The 21,634-nt window shown below is 37.9% G+C and overlaps 2 protein-coding genes across 2 annotated transcripts; one reads left to right on the top strand and one right to left on the bottom strand.

Annotated features, from left to right (window-relative positions):
- Positions 1–2,351: 2,351 nt before the first annotated feature.
- On the top strand, positions 2,352–9,793 carry LOC116262537 (lipase-like). Its single transcript, XM_050080150.1, has 11 exons — positions 2,352–2,677; positions 3,451–3,520; positions 4,437–4,516; positions 4,672–4,737; positions 4,859–4,906; positions 6,177–6,244; positions 7,186–7,258; positions 7,346–7,507; positions 8,409–8,603; positions 9,204–9,292; positions 9,389–9,793. Exons 2-11 carry the CDS (start codon positions 3,454–3,456, stop codon positions 9,603–9,605), a joined length of 1,065 nt encoding a protein of 354 aa, XP_049936107.1. The 5' UTR covers positions 2,352–2,677; positions 3,451–3,453; the 3' UTR covers positions 9,606–9,793.
- Positions 9,794–10,750: 957 nt separating this feature from the next.
- Positions 10,751–15,679, bottom strand: LOC116262253 (serine/threonine-protein kinase PBL27-like). Its single transcript, XM_031641430.2, has 5 exons — positions 15,072–15,679; positions 14,276–14,466; positions 13,790–13,979; positions 12,089–12,480; positions 10,751–11,843 (listed from the first exon to the last, which is right to left on the bottom strand). Exons 1-5 carry the CDS (start codon positions 15,196–15,198, stop codon positions 11,235–11,237), a joined length of 1,509 nt encoding a protein of 502 aa, XP_031497290.1. The 5' UTR covers positions 15,199–15,679; the 3' UTR covers positions 10,751–11,234.
- Between the last annotated feature and the right edge of the window lie 5,955 nt (positions 15,680–21,634).

Raw genomic sequence — 21,634 nt, 5'->3', positions numbered from 1 at the left:
TAAGAGGACAACCTTTCAATTCTTATTCCTTTTTATGTTTGATGTCTTAAAGAGGCATAGCATAACTGGTGCGGTTAGCGGCTGGTGAAAGTTTCGTCGTTAGTTCGATTTTCAAATTACACTGCAAATAGTAGCATACCATGTTTGAAGAAGTACAATTGTTTCATTAAACCTTATGGAAGGCAGCCCCATGGGACGCTGGCTTTGATTTTCAGCGTCGTCAAAGTGTCAATGAGAAAGGATGGACCTTCACATCTGTGCCTCTTGTGTTATGTATATAACCTTCTCTAGGCCCCAGTTAAGGTGAATATAACATCCCTAGCTCCGTACATGCATGTAGTTTGGAACAAACATAACAGCCACAGTTAACATGAATATAACACACCAACTAAATAATGGACAAAAACACAACAAATTATTGTTGCGTTATAAACCATCACTAATAACCGTCAATTAATATTTTTGTGACGACTTCTTTGACAACATACATTTTCTTTTTGCCATCCGATGGCAAAAAAAATTTGTATATATATATATATGATTTTGTACTAAACGTTAAAATAAGAGTAGGCACCTGCCTTTGCTTTTTCATAATTCTCCCACCACACAAAATAATAAAAAAATAGCAAGGTAGTAAAAGGTTGACTATCATGAATGAGGCTATTATATGGTTAATTAACTTCACTGCTAACAAGCTGTAGTGACAGCTTGAAAAGGGGAAATGAAAAATTGCGTGCAATTTAAAAATAATGTTGGGGATGAATACATTACCTTTTTTATCATGTAGTGTTTGGCCAGTCGAGATATCAAGCTCCTTATCATCAAAAAATTGTCACGAATCATGTTGATCGCTTGGATAATATCTAATTCAAATCTCAAACCATCAATAGGTTCCTCGTCCAATGATCAAGTGAACTCAAAACTGGCATGAGATCTTCGTTGACAAATCCAAATCGAGAGATCGGCAAATCAACATGGATCTGATTCTTAATGCACTAATTCGAGTGTTATTGGTTTGATTTTTATGGGTGTTATTTTCTTACATTATAAGTGATTTGGAATCACAACACTTTCATTGACAGGTGTACCGTACTCCATCTATGAAAAATAAAAAAGATTTTTAGTTTTTTTTTTTTCTGAACTATCCGTTCACCCGAAATTTTGTTTGTCTGGCACCCGAAATTTTGTTTGATACCATGTCCATCCAAATCATAATCCAAATCCAACTCCAATTTCAAACAATAAAAATCAGGTCAATCGAAAACAACTGTGACCCGTTTGGATTCTTATTCAACCACGTCACTCTGGGAAGAGTTGCTCGAACTTACGGCATTAAAATTGAACAGGACTCAAACTAGTTTTCCTTGACGGCACCACACACTTTGACTAAGTTCATCATCTTCTTATTCGCACTTATCTCTTGCATATAATTCTATCGAACGAGTCAATTTTGTTAAACTTGTTAACATGCATTTTCTTTCATAAATTTGGTAAAAAAGGCTCGAAATAAAATTGAATTGATAATGGGAAAAAGTTTTTATTTTTTTCAATATTATCCTCTAAAACTAAGTAACACTCACACCCTGTCAGGTGGCATGCTAAAAACTTGCAGAAGTTAACGAAATAAAGATAAAATTATGCGAGTGATAATATAATATCGAGAAAAAAAGGTTGCAGCTAAGATAGTGTGGTTCTTAGGATGAACTAAAAAAGATTCAAAGCCATAATATGAGGATTTATACAAAAGCTAAATTGACTTTAAAAAATTATACGGGGAAAAAGGTAAGCTACAAAAAACGAAAGATCAAATCAAAATAATTGTTGAGAAAAAAACAATAAAAGAGACACTTAACTTTTTTTGATGGATAAGAACAAACAGCTTAACTTCCAAAAATTGATGAACAGATACTCAAATTTCGAGACAAAGAGTCGCTTAACAGCACAAACATTATTTTTTGACATAAAATAATCAACAGATTCCTTCTCAGACAAATATATATTTTATTGGTCAACAATTCATTAGGAGAGATATTCTCATAAATTATACCAAACCACAATATTTGTATTAATAAGCGGCTCTCTGAAATTTAATTTCAAAATTTGAGCACCTGTTTGCCAGTTGTTAGAAGTTAAATATGCGATTTGTTATTTGCCCAAATCTTAAACGCTAATGCTTTCAGTTAATTGAACTCGAAACGATGGATATGAGGAACAACCAAATAGAAAATGCACTTTTTTATATTGTCGGATTCAATCGTGACTTTAAGTTGGATTAATCAAGCAATGGATTGGATTTAATATGGACATCCTGTTGGAACAAAAGGTCGACGGATAAAAACGGGGAGGTGAAAAAGAGGAGAGAGCGAAATTCGCGGAGCATATGCCCATTAGATTTTCGCCCCGCCGCAACATTTCATGCCAATTTCCAACCGTCGGAAATAATCGAACAACATCAAATAACATTTCTTCCTGAGGCGACTAAGACGAGGCGAAATCGGGCACGCTCAACCCCATACGCAATCGTTCGTCGGTGGGTAGAAACCGGCGGCCGGAAAAGAGCACCGAGCCCCGGCGGAAACGGCCCGGCAGCACCGAGGTTCATCCGCCTCGCTGATACAGGACGCAGCGATCACTTCATTTATCGTTTCTCCCTTGGTCGGATCGTCTGAACCGGGGGGTAATCTCTGTCTGTTATTCTTCTTATGTTTTGTTGTCCCTCTCTCTCTCTTTTACCGATGATCGGAGAAACGGCTTTGTTGTTGTTGTTGGGGGATTCATTATTGGTTATGTTATTGCAATATTTTGGCGTTGACGCGCTGTTAGTTTAACTTTTGGTGGAAACAGAAACGGCAGAAGATGATTGATTGTTGTTTATTTTCCAAGCGTTCTAGTTTGGATCCGCGAATTTCGCGTGTTGGCACGCCTTTTTAGTTTTTAAGGGAGAGAGTGAAGTAGGTTAAATAATCGGCCAGAATTAAGTCCAAACTCCATATTGGCTTTGGTATTTTGCTCGGTTAGAGCACATTTTTTTTAGTGGTCTAACCCATTCAACCCGATTGTCCAATTTATCAGCTATGAGATGTATCCATAGGGTCAGACTATTATTTGTTGTACATAGAACTCTTTATTTGATCATCTGGAAGAGTTGCTTAACCCTATAATGTGAGATGACTTGGTAGATTCCTTTGTTTTCTGAGGTGTTGGGTAAACATTGTAATTAGTTTCTATGACATTGTCGCTCGTCTCACTCGGTCGACTGGACAGACAAAAACGAGTTTGTATCTGTGGAGTAGTGAATTCTCTTCAATCTTCGGCACTACGCATATTTGATTGGTGAACGTTCCCTTTTAGTCCAAAAAAGGACACATGCAACATTGAAGGTTCCTCGTCTATTCATACTTTGTAACTGGCTATTTTGGAGCTAACTTGTCGGTGGTACTCCTGTCTCAGGCTATGGGCTCCATTCGATGCTTGCTTCTGGCGTTTCTTATCTGCTTCCCTTTGATCTCCAGTGGAAGAGGTGCTTTCTTCCTCCTTATTCCCATACCTTTGATTGCTGATGCAAGAGCACAGTGCCTGTTTTAACCTTGTTGCCATCTATGTTCCCTTGTAGTTGATGATGCATAGATTCTCATGCTGCGTTTATATTTCTGATGCCATCATATTGTAGTTTGACCTAAAGGCTGTAATCACCTATGCGTGGACAAAAGAGGCGTGTTTGGCGTGACATTGAAGCTCACTAATAGTTCTTTAGCTATTTGATCTGGTGCTTAGGCAGTGGCAACTAGCATGCTAGCAAGTGAACCTGACGATGTTTCTTCTGCGCTTGTCAGTACCTTTCCCTCCTTTTGCTTGAGGGGACATCTTTCCATTGTCGGCTTTTGTCCTACGAAATCACTTTTACTAGTTAAAAAAGAAGACACAACTTTTGCAAGTGTCTATCATCCTATAAGAAGTAGGCAATGTGTGCATGCATTGTGACAGACCTTTTTTCTCCCTTTGCTTTTTTGTTGCTCGGACTACCTTCTTCTTGTTATTTGTCTGCCTTTTTCCTTGTTTTTGGTTTCGCTTTCTCTCTGCTCTTTTTTTTATTAGTTCGGGTTGCTGTTACGTGTTGGGGATATAGGGATCTGAAGTCTAAACATCACAACTGGTCAGGTAGTTCTTGGCAGTTGATTGTTTTGGTATTTTGGGAACTGTTTTCGTTTCCTTCTCATCTCCTTGAGCTATAAGTGGGTCATCATGCAAGGCTTTCTATTTCTAGTAATAAAGTTCAACGTTTTCCCCCGATGCACGTCATACTTCTGAGTGAGAACTGGCAATATATGTCTGTAGGCTTTAATGCACAAATAAACATCTATATATCAAACTTTATGGAGCTTATTTTTGTTAGATCCTTGACTGAGCACCTTGTTTTATGTTTTCCATGTTTGAAGAGCTTGATGCTAAATATAGACATCATACTGCTGGCTACAACCAAACGCTTGCAAGAATATTGGTGGAGTACGCCTCTGCGGTGAGCTTTAACAATAAATATGTCGTTATTACTTCACAGTTGGTGATTACCAAATTTGTTGCAGATATGTGGGTGTTTTAAGTTGTAGGCTTCATCCTTGTTTTTCCTGCTTATGTTCTCAGTATTCATGAAATTGGTTTTGTTCCATCTTCTAGGTCTACATGTCAGATCTGACTGCCCTCTTTACTTGGACCTGCTCAAGATGCACTGGCATGACAGAGGTAAAATTGGAACGTAAATTAAGATTCAGATGTGCCTGGCTCTCTATGCTTAAGCATTTAACAATCTGTATGGTTTGCCACTTGCCAGGGAAATTGATATTTGTTTTTACGTTGCTTACAGGGGTTTGAAATGATAGAGCTTATAGTTGACGTTCAACATTGTCTTCAGGTGCAGTTCTTCATTTGAGCTTTTTGAAGCCTAGGAAATTGGAAGGCAACTTACATCTTACCTTAAGAATATGGATGCGCATGTCAAAATCTAATTTACGTGGCTGGATACAGTTACTTCTCTTAAGTTTTTTTTTTCCTCCTGTTAAGTTAAAGCAAAAGGAAGCCTCTCTCTCTCTCCCTCTCTCAAATTAACCCTTTTGAACTTTCTCCAACTGATGATCTCTGTCCATTTGGTTAATAAGGATCCGTAATCAAATGACACAAAGAAAAAAAATGTTGGGTTTAACTTTTGCTGGCTGGACATTCATGGACATACTGTTTTTGGAGATTGGTAATGCTTGTCGGTGTAAACTGATAGGTTTTTTCTTTGTGGTTTTCCTATTTTTGTATGTAGCATCTCTGGCCTTAACTGATTTCCTATGTTTAGCTGATTCATTTATGATCCTTTTAAAACCCTTGTAATGCTATTCATGCTTTGATTTTTTTTGAAGATTTGTGATGTTGCTTAAGCAATAAATTCATGGATCAGGCATTAGGCATATTATGTGCATTGTACACCTTATTGTGGGAGGGAGAGCAAAGTGACTAGTTGGAGAGAGAAAGAGAGAGAGTATATAATAATAGCCACAAATATATTTTCAAAATATTACAATAGGAACGTCAAAAACAAGTGAAAGCAAAAGAGAAATATTATGATATTCTGATTATCCCAAAATGAAAATATCATGTCATTTTCATTATTTTTATCCAAAAAAATTAATAAAATTTGGAGATTCTTTTAAGTTTTAGTATTTAGGTACCTATTTTAAATATTTATTAATGTTTATGTCATAAAATAGCGGAAAGTTTATAATTTCATAATTTTAACTATTAATTTTTTGATTTTTTGAATTGCTGAGATTTTCTGAGAAAAACAAAGTTTTTTATTAATGATTGAGAAGATCTTACTAATAGAAACCTGAAAACGGTGTATAAGCATTTTGCATGTGTTGTTCATTACTTTTCCATATTACAGGATGATAACAATCTGTATCAAGGTTATTGAAAAATATATATGAAGCCATGATATCATGGCTTAGTGCTTTCTTGGCTGTAGGAATTTCTAAATCACATATCTACGAAGTTTAAGTTTCAGTTTCCTCTCCAGATGCCGACTTCTCATATATTGTACTTATTTATGTGTTCTGTACTTCAGTAGCCTGTGTGTGTTTGTGTGCATGTTTGCTTTTTGCTGGTAAAAAATTTTAGCCAACATATGGATATTGCAGGCTTATGTAGGGGTTGCTGAAGATCTGAATGCTATTGTGATAGCATTCAGAGGGACACAGGAAAATAGGTATGCTATCTTTGCTGGACTTGTACAATAACCATCATGAGCTTAAATCTCTGAAAGTGCATTTTGTGGCCCAAGGTAGCCTGCAAGAAAGTAATAATCTTTTCTAAGCATGCAATCATGAATTACAGAACCTTCCTGTTTCTTACATTTCCTTGACAACTAATTTTAAAATTGGTAGCCAGGAGACACTAGGCTTCACCTAGTATTTTGAACTGCATATGGAGGGACTTTATATAGCAGTAAGAAGATACTCAACTATTTGAAAATTTGTTATTATGTTTCTGGTTGTTCAGTGGCGTTAAAGAAAGGATGGCACCTAATATTAGTCTGCACACAACAATGACCCCTTTTTTGCCTTTAGTTTTTGTTGGTTGGTGTTTGGATCTATATTTGACAATCTGTGAAGTGCATACCAAGCACTTTAAATGATTCGTCGATTTTCCAAAAGTTGGATCAATTTATATAGATAAACTCAGGTTCATCGTCCATGTTAAGCAAGGATGCTTTTCTTATTATGAACCAGAAAATCACAAAAAATTATTTGATTGGATGTACTTTTTTCCTTCAAGAATGCAAGTTTCATAAATCAAGTCCATACTTGCATTAATGGTATTATCAAAAAACTATAATGAACAGTTGGTTTAATAGTAAATACTTAACTAATATGTAAAAGGAAAAGGATGCTGGAGATTGGGTTTTTTGTTTTCTGATTTGATTGGCAAACTGAACGAGCATTGCTTGCTGCAGGATGTGCATGAGAGTTTTATCCTTTATAACAAAATCAATCGGATAATCTGAAGTTTATATTTCTATTCCACACAACTCCCCTTGATCTTCCTTCTGGTTGGATATGCTTAGATCTCCTGAAATTTCATATTCATATGCATGCCCTCCCTCTACTTGTGATATTTCTGACATGCTTATTGGGATATTATGACCAGCTTACAAAATTGGATTGAAGATCTGTTCTGGAAGCAGCTTGACCTAAATTATCCTGGCATGCCTGATTCAATGGTGAGGGTCATCAGACATTGTAAGGTTAATTATGAACTAGAAGAGTAGGAGGAGTAATTAAGTAATTATTTGTTTTTCACCTTTCAGGTGCACCATGGGTTTTATTCTGCTTACCACAACACAACTATACGTCCTGGAATTGTCAGTGCTGTACAAAGAGCTTGGGAATTGTATGGGAACATTGGTGTTATGACTACTGGACATTCCATGGGGGGGGCTATGGCTGCCTTTTGTGCACTTGATCTTAAAGTAAGCATGAAAAATGAGCAATAAGGGCCATCTATAATTTTCCTCTTTCATGTCATGACACACCCATACACCTTCAGACAAGCCCACAAATGGCACTGGTTTTGTCTGTTGGGTCAGTCTTATTACTACAATGGTCAACTGCTTCAGTTTCAGTGCAGTTTCTGAGTCCAAGCCAAGCCTGATCTAGCTGGCACTTAGGCTTTTCTAAGCTGACAACAGAAAAGGCTTGGCCTGTTTCCTACTCTCGAAATTGAGCTTTTAATCGATTCAACCTGAATTGGCTCGACTTGCACATTCTCTTAGTTGAGAAATTATGATGTGGTGATGGTGAGGGAACTCTTGCAATACAAATATAAAGAAAAGACTGGCTTTACATTTATAGTATAGTCACAAAAAATTGTGTTTTTTTTTATCGAAAAAAACACAATAAACAAAATTGCCGTTTAAAACTTTAAAAACACATTTTTTTGAAAAAATATGTTAAAAACGAAAAAAACATGTTTTTAACGTGTTTTGTTTACATTTTTTTCATTTTTTCATGTTTTTTAATGCCAAACAGTTTTTTTCGTTTTCTATTTATTTGTTGTTAATCTACTTATTTTTTTATGTTTGTGTTATTAGTTTCTCACTTATTTTATTTTCTCCCCATTTTTAGTATTTTTTTTTTAATTTAAAAATTTACCATTTTTTCCTGTATTTTTCAAGCTCCCCGTATTACACTCGAGAAAAACCTTGCCGTTTAAAATTCCGAAACGTTATTTGTGACTATGATTTATACTATGCCGTTTATGTTCTGATTCTTCTCTTATTTTGCATTATGTTAAAGTTACTACTGTTGAGAATGAAAGTTATGTACTTTATATGATTCAAGCATAATTTATTATGTTCATGTCCTTCCCAGGTCAATTATGGAGCAAACATCAGTCAAGTAATTACATTTGGTCAACCACGCATCGGGAATTCAGTTTTTGCTTCCTACTTCAGTGACCATATTCCTACTGCTTTTCGGATGATCAATGATCATGATATGGTGCCACATTTACCTCCATACTATACCTATTTTCCCCGGAAGACATACCATCACTTTCCACGTGAGGTAATTTAATTAATAAGAGATGATCAGTTTATGCAACTGGTGGTAGTTCTATGAAAAGGAATCATTTTTGTTTCATCCATGTGGTAAATGAGTAGTGGAGATGGAAATTGGTCCTTTTGATGCAGAACATCTGAACCATTCATGAGATGATCAGTGTATGCATGTTGTCGTAGTTCTATGAAATGGAATCATTTTTCCATCCATGCGGTAAATGAGTAGTGGAGTATTGGGGCTTTTTGATACAGAACATCTGAAACATTTTATCTCAGACACCTTGGTAAGGCTATGAAGCTTGGCAACAACAAATGGCGAGTGTCAAATGGTAGAAGTACCTTGGACAACAAGAAATTTCAACGGTTGGATTTTTGCCCACCCATGGGGTTGAATTTTAGACCTGCCAGTTGAATGAGGTCAATGTTCAACACCTTGGTTGCAATTATCTTGCATAATCTTGTGGATATCTGCCTTGCACGTTCGGTTGACATGTCTTGGTTACAAGCATTGCCAAAGAATCATCACAAATAATTCTCTCTTTCTTTCTTTTTCTTTTTTCCATTGCATGACAATTTTGTCAAATCACAGTGATGTCCAAATATGCAGGTATGGCTTTACAATATTGGCGTGGGTAGCTTGGTATATATGGTTGAGAAAGTATGTGATGGCTCTGGTGAAGACCCAACTTGCAGCAGGTGCCGGTTTGATACCTCTTTCCCCTTGTTGTCGATAGGCAAAGCTGCTTAATGTCTTTCTTATGTTGGATCGTTTCTCGTCTATGTGCTTTTCAGGTCTGTGTATGGCAACAGTGTTTCTGATCATTTGAAATACTTCGGTGTGGAATTACAAGCGGAGACCTGGGGATCATGCAAAATTATAATTGATAGCGACAAGATCAAGAAAGATGGCACAGAGAGCACCGATTTTGTTCTATCAAGGGATGATTCTTCGGTTATAACGTTGAAAAACAGCCGTCTAGATGGCTATGCTTTGAGCTCCTCGTTGTAGCGAAGCTCCCAAGGATTGAGAAATTCCCCTCGAAATGGAGGACGGTCTTCGTTAAGAGCCACTCCTTGTTCCACTCTCAAAAGGCTGATGTATCCAGTCATAAATTTCTACGTTATATGTACAGATTTGTGACCCTACAATTGTTCATATGTTGTATAAAATGGAAATAAAATATCAAAATTGTCAAATTATAAGCGTCGATGACTATATATATATATATATATATGTATGTATATATATTCGGTATATTCTGGATATTGAACCTTTTCTTTCCCTCCACATGTTCATTATGAAGTATTCAAGAGAGAGAGAGAAAGAGTTGTAATGGCATAACTAACAGTGGGGAGATACACGGAGAGGCCCTCCCCCTTTCCCCTGCCTGCTTATCTAATTTTCTTATATACATTCAATTAATGTCCAAACCGGTTTTATCTTCCAGCAGTTCTTGCCACTTCGAAAAATTACAAATATCCCTTTCTTTTGGGCCTCATCCGTGCATGTAAATTATTTTTTTGCCGTTTACCTTTTTATGATTGACAGGGTGCACATAGGAAAACTCTGTTCGTCTTTTAGTTACGTTACTGTGCAATCTTTTGATTTGACGTCCGGGCCGCGCTTGAATGAATCCAAGCCAGCCTACATCCGGTTGCCTTCAATTTATTTAACCTACACATATTCATGCTCAACCTACGCTAGATCTTTCAGCCTCATGAACTTCAGCTTTGGCATGAACATATAGATAGTTGAAGATTTAGTGCAGACAGATCAAACTGTAGGGCGGCAAAGAGTTAGGAAACCCAATTAAATGCCAGCTTAGTTGGACCTGATAGACTGCACTAAATGAACGATAGTCTGAGTCGGTCTGGAGTTCTACAACCGAATCCAATTCTAAATTCCCATCAATGGATGTCTGATTCTTGACTTTATATCTAACTCCAAATTCGGTTAAATAAAATCTAATCAAGTTAGATCCAGTGCAACCTATATTTGGTATTGAATTCAAATCATTTACATTTTTTACTGCGGCTCGCAGACATGCTTACAACATGAAAATGAAAAATTTACCCGCACATCAGCAGAACTTTGTTTTTAGCGAATGCAACAGCCAAGCAAGAAACACAAATTCTAATCCCATGGGAACAAAATGAGAACTGGAAAAAGCATCCTATTCAAGACATCCTCTCTTGGGCATCGTGAAGCCCTAAATACAACAGAAAGTACAAGCAGTGGCATGTTTCAACTCGTCCAGTGTAATATACCATCATAAATCTACATTGTACAACCATTCCTTGTCTACAAGGGAATGACTCCCAAATTGCACCCTTTTCCGACCAAAAGCATGAATTTCAGGCAGCACATCTCATCAGATTAGACAACACAAGAAGAGGGGCAACACAACACGAGGAACCAACTAAGTGGAACCTGCTGCTGCTGCACAACTATCTACCTTATTTCCTTGGCTTGAGAATGGAAACCAAGAATGAACTGATTCACTGGTTTGCATGATCCCATTTTGTTCCTTCTTTATGGTTAGCGGCCACTTCTGAAACAGCATCAATCACGTGCCTCCACCATGGATCATTAAGACAAACAGAACATGTAATCATGTGTAACTGTTTTTGTTCTCGTTCAATCATTTGTGCTGTCAAAGCTTCCTTGTGCAGTGGACCGCCTCCTGTCTCTCCAGTTTTCTCCCCAGACTTTTGCCTCTGCGACGGCCCTCTCTCGATCAAGGTCACGATTGAGGTTCCTGGCTCTCCCTCCATGAACTGGACTGTCCCTTTGAGAGCCAGCATTGTCAGAACCGTCCAAGTCCCATCTCCTTCCAGAACCACCTCCTGATTCAGCTGTACCTACTTCTGGTCCAAACACTACTCCCTGACTGGAGTCCTTGTGCCGAAAATTGGGAGAATTCTGGTGTGATGATTGGACAGAGTGTCTGCTAGCCGGTGAATCAGCTCCACCAATTGCAGCCCTCCTCTCATCTCTTGCTCTTGGAGTGGACGGGCCACCTCTGCTATGTTGAGCAGCAGCAGCATTTGGGTCATAAGTTTGGGAAGCTAAATACGAGAGTGCAGTCACGACATCCCCGATGAGAGGACGAGTTGCTGCTTGCTCTTGCAGGCACATAGCAGCAACAGCAAGAGCTTGATAAAGACCCCTCATAGGATAATGCCCTTGTAACAGTGGATCTGCCATCTTCGGGAATTTCCTGCGGTCCTTGAATAGTGGACGTGCCTGAACAGGTGCACAGTGTACAGAAAAGCATAAGTGAGAAAAATTATCTATAGCTTGACCAGGCATTACCTTAAAGAACATCTGTTCATATAGGCAGAAGAATGAAGACAGACTAGAAAACTGTGATTGCCTCCCAAAAGCAGCTACGAAAGAAATGGTACTTCCGCAATAAATATCTGGACTTATTGTTCACATTACAGGAAATCCAGATTCCAGCCAATTTTGAACCAATAAAAGAAACTCACCCATGCAACAAGGTTTTGCTCTCCAGCAGCTCTAGCGTTGTCAATTGCTTTACGCCCGGTAATAAGTTCAAGGAAAACTACACCAAAACTATAGACGTCAGATTTCAGCGTCAGCTGTCCTGTCATAGCATATTCTGGTGCACAGTAACCATATGTTCCCATCACCCTTGTGGAGACATGAGTCTTATCACCAACTGGACCCAACTTTGCAAGACCGAAGTCTGACAACTTTGGAAAAAAGCCTTCACCAAGTAGTATATTTGATGATTTGAGATCCCTGTAGATAACAGGAGGATTTGCTTTGTCATGTAAGTACTCCAAACCCTTAGCTGCACCTGCTGCAATTTTCATCCTCGTGTTCCAGTCAAGTGGCTCTTTATCTGGTGGAAGATCTGAAATAAATAAAGCAAATAGTTACAATTTGAACCTCAAGCATTATAAGGTTTCAGGAATTACAGAGGTGGTTCTGTATACTGTAGAACCACAGAAAATACTCCGGAATTGCTGTCCTTCTGAATCAAATTCTATAAGCTACAGAAATGAATTTAGGGTCCAACCCTAAGTGTTTGAGGAAACAATAGTAACTTGCAGGCTTCTAAACTAACTTTGCTTTATTGTTTAAAAACATATAACACAGCAAACCTATAACATACAGCTACTCCTAGAATAAGATTGGATTGCAACATACAGATTCAATTTGGTAAAACGTCAATGACTCTTTTAATCATTCTTGCTGAACTGACCAAGTATATCCAGATGTTGAAACCAGACTTGCTTTGTATACCTTAGTATTTGCGAAATTTCCAGAAATGGGAACATAGAGATTTGTAGAGGCAATGAAGAAGAGAAACAGAATAAAGGAGCTGATGCATCTGTGAGTTCCAATATCAGAAAAAGTATTGTCCCACGGAAAAAGCAATATTTGTTTCTGAATACCAGTAATTTCATTATTAGTTGTCATATGCCTTCAATCAAAGAATCGTTTGGATAGTCTTGAGGATAACTAGGCAATGAACCTGAGAAGAATGATAAGGAAAGCTTGAGAACTATGTCACATGGGTGCGGACACCAGTGTGAAACATTTTCAAAAAAGCTTGGGTGCATAGACACAGCCTCTCTCTCTCTCTCTCTCTCTCTAAGTAGGCAGCTATTGAATCAGCTGTGAGAGAGAGAGAGAGAGAGAGAGAGAGAGAGAGAGAGAGAGAGCAACTAAAGGATTCTAAGCAAACAATACATATATTCATTATTTGTATTCATAAATACAGATTATCAAGCAAAAAATACCAAATAAAATACCACAAATCAGTCAACTGTATCCCATTCTGTACCCACGTCTAGCTGCATTGACATGGGTGTCTCTCAGGGTATGATAAAGCTAATAAGCAATCTGGTCAGTCAGATCAGACTAAATTGCAGAAGAGTATTGGATGAATGACATGCAAGACAATGCATTTTAAGATCCTTCCTCAAGACAATCAATTGCAATTTAGTAACAGGACCTATGGTGTGAAGGGTGAAACATCATTGAGTTGATTCAAATGATAGATATTTTAGACCATATTCTGTCATCACAGTGCAACAAAGTTAATAGTTTGGCACAATTAAACACCAAAAACTTATTTAGTTCCCAATATAGACTACAATATAATGAAGAACTGACAAAATTAGAGTATGATACAAAAAACCAAGTTCAAATCTCACCATGTAAATGATCCTCCAATGAACCCAATGGCATAAACTCATAGACTAGAAGCCGCTGATCCCCATCAGCACAATAACCAATCAAATTCACAAGATTCGGATGATGCAAAAGGCTAAGCATTAAAACCTCCACCAAGAACTCCCTGTTTCCCTGTAGGCCATTTCTATCAAGTTGCTTCACGGCAACCACCTGCAACATTCCCAAGTACTTGGGTCACCATCCAGAAATTGGCTCAAGCATTAGTCCGTCCAACACCATTCTAAGTTGCACACTATTAGAAGAACAAATTCGATGGACATGGTTCGTGAAAGCAAGTAGATGGCTTCTGACAAGCTAAAAAGGTAATGCACCCTTGAGAAACAGGAAGCTTAATGTACATTATCCGAGGTACTCCCAATTCACACAGGAGCTTCTGTCATTTTTCGTTACCCATAAATTATTAGCAGATCTGTAGACACAACAATCAAACGAGAAAAGAACTAAACCTGTCCAGTCTCCAGCCGACCCTTATAAACCCGGCCAAAACCACCCTCGCCCAAAAGGCATTCCTGCCGAAAATTCTTGGTTGCCACAGCGAGCTCCCGAAAGGTAAATGTTTGAGCAGCAATATTTGGCGTAGATCCAGGAGCAGAACTTTCCTTCTTAGAATCATTGACGCTTCTAGATTTCAATTTTTCTGCATTTTAACTCAAACAAAAACAATTTCACAATTTTGATATAAAGATTAAAGTGAATCAGATAAAGTCATAGCAGATTAAACTTTGAAATCGGCAACACCCACCTAAATTTTACGCACTTTCAAAATTTACAAGGACAAAAGTATACTTCCATCACATTCATTACATTACCAATTCCGATAATTTACAGTACGCATAAATCAAAATCCACTTTTCTCTCTATGAACGTCCTCTATAAAGTAAAAGGACCGCAAATCATCCATCCAAGTGGAAGAAGATAACAATGAAAGTGGACACCATATCAATTTGGCCATAAACGAAAAACCAACTAAAAAACCAGATTCCAGATTAAAGAGCAGAGCTGCAGAAGCAATTCACTCTACAATTTTAATAGATCGAGGACACGCTTTCTGTAGAGAAAAGGAAAAGAAGTGCTTGAAAATTATAATGTATCGAACAAGTGCAACAGCTACAACAACCGCCACCATCATTTTCGCACATGAAAAGCAAAGCCCATCAAGCAACTAACAAGAACAACACAAGCTACAAGCAGGAGAAATAATTAACTGAATGCGCAACAATTTCTTGCCCAAAGCAATCTAACCTGAGCTAACTCTGCTGATATGAGAACCAGTTGAAACCTGCCCATCCTTCCTAATATCCTTCCCACCCTCAGGCTTCGCAGGATTCACATCCTCCTTCTTGGATCCAAAGCACGGGAAGCAACTCATCTTCAAATCCTCCAAAAGAAACTATGAGCCCCCAACAACCGTACCCGCAAATAAAGCAACGCCCAGATCATGAAATCCCATAACACCCACGAAAGATCTGACCCTTTTATGATTAGGGTTCCTCCTCCCTGACCCCTACACTCCCCACCAAAAGCCGAAAACTCAACTTTTCTTGTTCCCACCCTTCACGTCTACTTGCCACTAAAACTGCCTGACACCCATTTTCCAAAGAGGAAGTCAGAATTCTATTTTCGTCATGGCTACCCCAACATCACACCTTTCTTACAAAGATCACACCTCAAATGAAGTTACACCAAAGAGGCATCGATGCCAAGAAAAGAATAAGGATGTTCGGGGGAGTATAAATCAGTTTAGACAAAAATGAAGCACGCCCAATGGCAAATTATGGTAATACCCCTGCATCTTGAAAGCCAACTAAGAAGCACCCAAGGGGAAAACAAAAAAGGCATATTCTTTTGTCACACGGGTAGACGGCAATCTAGGACCAAGATCTCGCGGAGGCCTCATATTGTGAGCAAGTTTTGAATTGATTTTTCTTCCCCGCAAAAGCAAAAAAGCAAATGGTTTTTGATCTCTGACCTTTTCCCTGATGGGTTGAATTACTTTAAATAGCTTCTTGCTTATTCTTAATTATGTAAAAAGATCGATTCACTGATGCAAGTATAAAACTCGATCCTCTCCACCTGACAATATTGCAAAAATATCATTTAAATACATGAAAAAATAATTTAAAGTTTGAAGTATAAAATTTATCTTCGCCCTGTCAGAATCCAGTGTGTGTGAGAGAGGTGGTAGGCCTACGATCACCTGCTGGGGAGATGATGTAGCAGGGCGGCCACAGAACCCAAGGCATCATGGTTATGATACAAAGCACCATGTATGGTGTCTGGTTTTCAGTGGGTCCTCCGTGAGATCATTGCTCGAGTTTCCTTGCTTGACCAACCTTCCTTGAGGCAGCATCCGATGCTCCTTGACTCGACGGGTATTGAATGGCTGAGAACAATTACTGTGGATAGATAGAGAGTTGAGTTTTGAGAGTCGTAGGTGCAGACGCCAAATCCTTGTGTCATCGCTTGTGGGACGTGAATCTAAGTCAATTGATGAAAACAGGTTAGTTTCAAGAGCAATTTCTTTGCTATCATATTTCTGATTTGGTCGAGCAGCCTTTTCTGGTTCTTTGCATATTAAATCTGCGGATTTAATTAATCATCAGCATACTGTCTGCCTAAACGAAACATGCTCTGATAATGCATCCAGATCTTTACTTTATGTCCGCAAAACTAGTTTTATGGATGTCGTCTCCTCATTTTGAGACTTGAGTATTAAAATTTCTCAGGTTTTCTCTAATGTGTAGATCATTGTAAACATTTAGAAATTTAACAAGTTCCGCCCATATCTCGCTTTCTGGTAATGTATAGATCTTCTTTTATTAAAAATTTAACAAAGTGAGCATTATCAGGTTAGAACCCACATCTTGAAAAATATGCTTCTCCTTTTGATTCCCAAGTTTTTAATAATAACATTATGTCAATATATACAGTTACTTTGTAGAATAGTACCTAAAACAAAAATATTCAACTAAAATGTGTCACGACTTAGTGTGCAATGAGACCTTATATATATATATATATATATAATACGCACATACATACATACCAAATAAAACCGATTAAGCCCATTTAGTTAGTGAAGGTCACATTTTTTAACATATGGATACTATGCAGGTTGTCAATGAAATATAGGGGCCGACATAACACGTTGAGTCGGCCCATATCAACTCATACAACTCTGCATCGGCCGATATATTTAATCAAAAACAATTTAAAAATGTTAGCACATTATTTGAGCATTGAATCCAAACCGATTAAGAACTCTAAATTTAAGATAATCACGTAACAAAAAAATAAAATACTTAATTTTATTCGAATGAATAATATATTAAGGGCATTCATTACAACCGATCCGTTGCAAAAGAATGAAGTCTGGTAAGAGAGTTTTGTCACATCTGGATCTAATTAGGCCCCAATCGGTCGCAAGCTTATTTAAAAAAGCGGAATTTGACGTGGAGTTTTGTCATCTCAATTTTTAATATATTTGCTTCAAGGCATGGGGAGCCACATGGGGGCAATTGCCCACACAGCTCAATAAAAATTTCTTATTTGCATATTGGTTAACTCCAAATTTTTGCATATTTACATGTAAAATGCCTCCCAATTTTTTTTTTTTCTCGCTCAGGAGTTGGGCAGCACCACATTTTTTAAAGGGACATAGTACATCAACTATTTATTAAAAAATTGATGATATAGAAAAAGCTTTTTCCCAAAAGGGAACATCAACCGCAACATGACCATAATACGTTTATTTTCATGAGCTTTTGGTCACATGAACAGGGTGCGCGCACTGTACGGGCGATCAAAAGGTGATGGCATTCTTGAAATTTAGTATGAAGTACGAAGTTGGTTTTGGAACGTGCGTGCTCGCACAACGCCCGAAACGTAGACGTCATCTGAGCAGGAAAACGGAAATCCAAAGCTGAAATGCACAAGTACCCATAACTTTACAGATATTTACAAGATGTCCATGTTCGGCTTCTGGCTTTTGACCGTCCCCCTGGGTTTCAGGGCCGGTAACGTGGATCTCAATATTTCGGGTTTGGATCTGTTAAGTGATGGTTGGTTGGATACGTGTTTCAAAGTTTAATCCCAAAATGAATCCGGATCTGGGCTGGAAAGAGCAACCAGACCCGGTGCACACGGAAAACGCGAGCGAATAGAATAAATCTCCATTAGGTGAGTCGGGATCTGACGAATTTGGACCTAACTAGCGTAATCTGAAGCCTGAATACCCGATCCATTTGCTCGCCGGCTCAAATGAGTTGGATCTGGAGCGCTAGACTGACCCGACATTTCCAAATTTTCCACCAACTGATATTGAGATCTTAAAACCACGAATTACCATAGTTTTGAATCTCAGATCTAACGTTGTGAATGGAATCCACTGCTTGCTTAAGCCATGGATTTCTTCTGATGCGGATTACAGATCGGCCTTGGATCCGATATCTAAAGCTATCAAATCCAGCCTTTGTCTTCACAATATTGCTCCCATTTACCTCTTCTACTTTCATAACTTTTTTTTTTTCCTGACATAGACTGACAAGTTTCCAACTGACAAAATGCTTCATGTCGCATGCATGGCCGAGGGTGTGTTTGATAAGTATTGGATTTTACATCCAAGGCCGATCTAAGATCCCTAAACAAACACTGGTTTTTATCAAGATGTAATAAATCAGCAGATCTGATCTGAGATTCCCAATATTCTCAAATCACCTCTATTGACGTGGCGGCGATCTATCATATTCAACTAACCAGACGTTGCTTGAACCAGATTCGATGTGAAATCAAATCCAGATAATGGTTAGGTAGATTTGAACCATATTTGAAAATCGTTAAGCAAATTGAGATTTGCCATTGGACCGAACCAATCGAATTCAAATTTAGAAGGAAGTATTGGAGCCATTGCCACCCACCATAAGCAGGGGTGGAGCCAAAGGGGGGCCCGCATGAGCCTTTGGCCTTACCTTAATTTTTTTTTTAAAATTTACATGTAAGTTTTAGAAAATTTTAATTGTCCTATATAAAAATTTTAAAAAATGATATTTCGGTCGGTGTCAAAATTTAAAAACTTTAATTCGGCCCCACTCATGAAAAATTTTTAACTTGGCCCCTGATGAGATGGCGCTTCATTGTATAAAAGAAGGGTCAGCTTTCCAATGAAAAGTGAGACAAAAAAATGAGATCATTAGTTTGACGATACTATTAGCTTAAACCTCGGAGGTTTTACACTGCCGAAAGGTTAAACGGATTAAAATTTCTTCCAAAACACATATTGAACTAATTTCTCCGCGAAAAAGGTCTGGTCACACATAGAACACTTGGGGATGACAGGGAACAAGAACATATATGTGTGTGCGTGTGCATGCATGCATGCACCAACGCGTTACAGTTGCACATTATCTCAACAAGAAAAAGAAAACGGACCCACACGGCTTGATTTGGCACGATCAGTAGTTAAGTGAAGATCACTGTTCAAATTATTGGGAACAATTTTTGTTTTTTTGGAAGGATGCAGCAGCTTTTTCAACTTGCAAATAATATTTTTGCGGAAAGATTACAGCCGAATTTGATGCGGTTTGGATTTAATTGAGAGAGAGAGAGAGAGAGTAAATGAGTGGGGGGATATCCGGGTCGTCGTGCGCGTGTTGGCTAACAACTAGACAGACACCTACATTTGCATTTAGCAATTGACAAAAATGGCTGGAAGAAGCACTTGCTTAAAACGTTGCCTTGCCTTTTTATTTGAATGCATTGTTTGATCTTGTGCAATATGCAACAACCCATCTTTTCCTTTTGTCTGCACTCCAATCATCACTGCAAAGTTTCCCTCTCTCTCTCTCTCTCTCTCTCTCATACCAAGTGATTGGTAGCGCAATAGTTCAGGGTGTGCGGTGCGGTGTGCATTAATCACATCCTCGATTCGATTCTCAAAGGTGCTATTTTGATGAATGTTGATTTGGGTTGAGGCTTGGCCTTCTTGCGGCTAATGTGGCCGGGTCTTAACCCCATTCTGCCCCTCTCTCCTCTCTCTCTTATATATATTCTTTATATTTTGTTGTCTTTTCTTTTGCTGAATTTTGTAAAATTGGGTTTAATGGATCTTACAATATATATATATATATATATGTGTTGCTGAATTTTGTTTATATATATATATATAAAGAGAGAGAGAGAGAGAGAGAGAGAGAGAGGCTTTTGGCTAATGGAAGACCACCTAATTCAAGAAAAGATATGCTGTGGCAACATTGAGTAGCATATCTCAGGTTGTTAGGGCTACCACCAACTTTTCCCTCCATTGAAGTTCTGCTGTTGTTGATTTGAGACTTCAAACCTTATGTATTTCTCCTAAGAAGCCAACCAGAGGCGGGTCGGATAGGATGTGTGTAATACTAAGTCGATCCAGTATGATCTTAGCTTAATCATACTTGAAGTCGAGCTTCAACGTTGAATGGGTTCATGCAAGTCGGGAACCGGATCCAGACCAGATTAGGCTAACTTGTCTGATGTTACACACATTCCGGATCCAGTTTCACCGGATCAGATAAAATTGGAACCGCACCTGCATTCGAGTTCAGATCTTTTCACTCGGATTTAGATATCATTTGGTTTTTTCAAGTTTGTGCTTATATTATATATATATGAATGAATGACTAAAATAACATTTTTAGAAAATAAGTCAGAAAAATCTTTGCAATAGCTCATTTGAAAGGTAATTTACTTGATTTAAGGGCACCTTCTAGAAAGTAAGAAAAGAATGCATTTTTTCTGATCTTGTCTATAATGACACTACACCAAACAGATTATGTCTAAGTAAGTAAGTTAAGAAAATGATATAAAATAAAAAAATTTCTGATGAGGCCTATAAGTAGTTTAACTAATCTTGACCCTTTGCAAAGGCATTCAAGAAGGAATAATGGAGCATGCCTCACACCTTCTTTTCCCTTTTTCCACTGAAGACTTGGACAATGGTTGATCAATTTGAAATGTTTCAATTGGAAGCCTGGATTCCATGATTAAAAGAGGAAACTAAGAGTGAAAAGTATAAGTGACATGATACATGGTCTTCTTTTGGTAGCTTGGCGAAGCTTGCTATTGAGATTTTGCAAATTAAAATTTTGATTTTTACCTGTGAATATTTAAAACTTTTAATTTGACCTATAAAAATTTAAAAAAAAATATATAAAATCCCCTTCATAGTAAAATAATCCTAGTAGTCCATACTAGTTCAAAAGGACAAAGAATTTTTTGCTTTGAATTCAAGTCAGGGTGTAGCTTGTTGCTTTGTGTCACATAGAAGAATATTTCATTAAGGAATCCAACACTTTATATCTCCTCTCTCTCTTTCTTTCTTCCTTTCTTTTTTGAACTCCTTGAGAGGAAGGGGGAGAAGTCTTGCCTTGGTTTTGACTATTCCATGAATTTGAGGAAGAAGGTTGTGGCTCATGATTGCAGTAAGAAATATCAACCTTTCTTTTTGTTTAATGGTGCAAAAAGAGAGGGAAAAAAAAAAGTAGTAGTCACAAAAGAAAAGGAGGTTCCATGATCATATATAGTTTCCCCCCAACTCATTGGTGCCTTTTGTGTGGTCCAGCACCAGTGGACCCCTTCAAACAAAAGCTTGAAATGGTCCAGTTTTGGGGCTCAGTCCTTTTGGATCCAAGTTGTTTTGATGTGATTGAGCAAAACTTCGACTTCATATGATTTTACTTTATTTTTTTCGGTTCTCGGTGAACAAGGCAAAAACTAAAATGTCACAATCACACTCTATACAGTATGGAAGAATAATACTCATGAGAATTAAA

This window comes from Nymphaea colorata, chromosome 10 (assembly GCF_008831285.2).
Source record: "Nymphaea colorata isolate Beijing-Zhang1983 chromosome 10, ASM883128v2, whole genome shotgun sequence".
NCBI lineage: Eukaryota > Viridiplantae > Streptophyta > Magnoliopsida > Nymphaeales > Nymphaeaceae > Nymphaea > Nymphaea colorata.
The sequence above is the reverse complement of the archived record's forward strand: the minus strand, read 5'-3'. Positions and strand labels throughout refer to the sequence as shown.

Bases quoted from the DNA above. Each gene is read 5' to 3' on its own strand.
- LOC116262537 (XM_050080150.1), top strand. From the start codon at position 3,454: ATGGGCTCCATTCGATGCTTGCTTCTGGCGTTTCTTATCTGCTTCCCT. The intron at 3,521-4,436 runs GTGCTTTCTTCC...CCATGTTTGAAG, and splicing joins TTTGATCTCCAGTGGAAGAG to AGCTTGATGCTAAATATAGA. The intron at 7,259-7,345 runs GTGAGGGTCATC...TTCACCTTTCAG, and splicing joins CTGGCATGCCTGATTCAATG to GTGCACCATGGGTTTTATTC.
- LOC116262253 (XM_031641430.2), bottom strand. From the start codon at position 15,198: ATGAGTTGCTTCCCGTGCTTTGGATCCAAGAAGGAGGATGTGAATCCT. The intron at 14,467-15,071 runs GTTAGATTGCTT...GTTAAAATGCAG, and splicing joins TATCAGCAGAGTTAGCTCAG to AAAAATTGAAATCTAGAAGC. The intron at 11,844-12,088 runs GTGAGTTTCTTT...GCACCTGTTCAG, and splicing joins AGCAAAACCTTGTTGCATGG to GCACGTCCACTATTCAAGGA.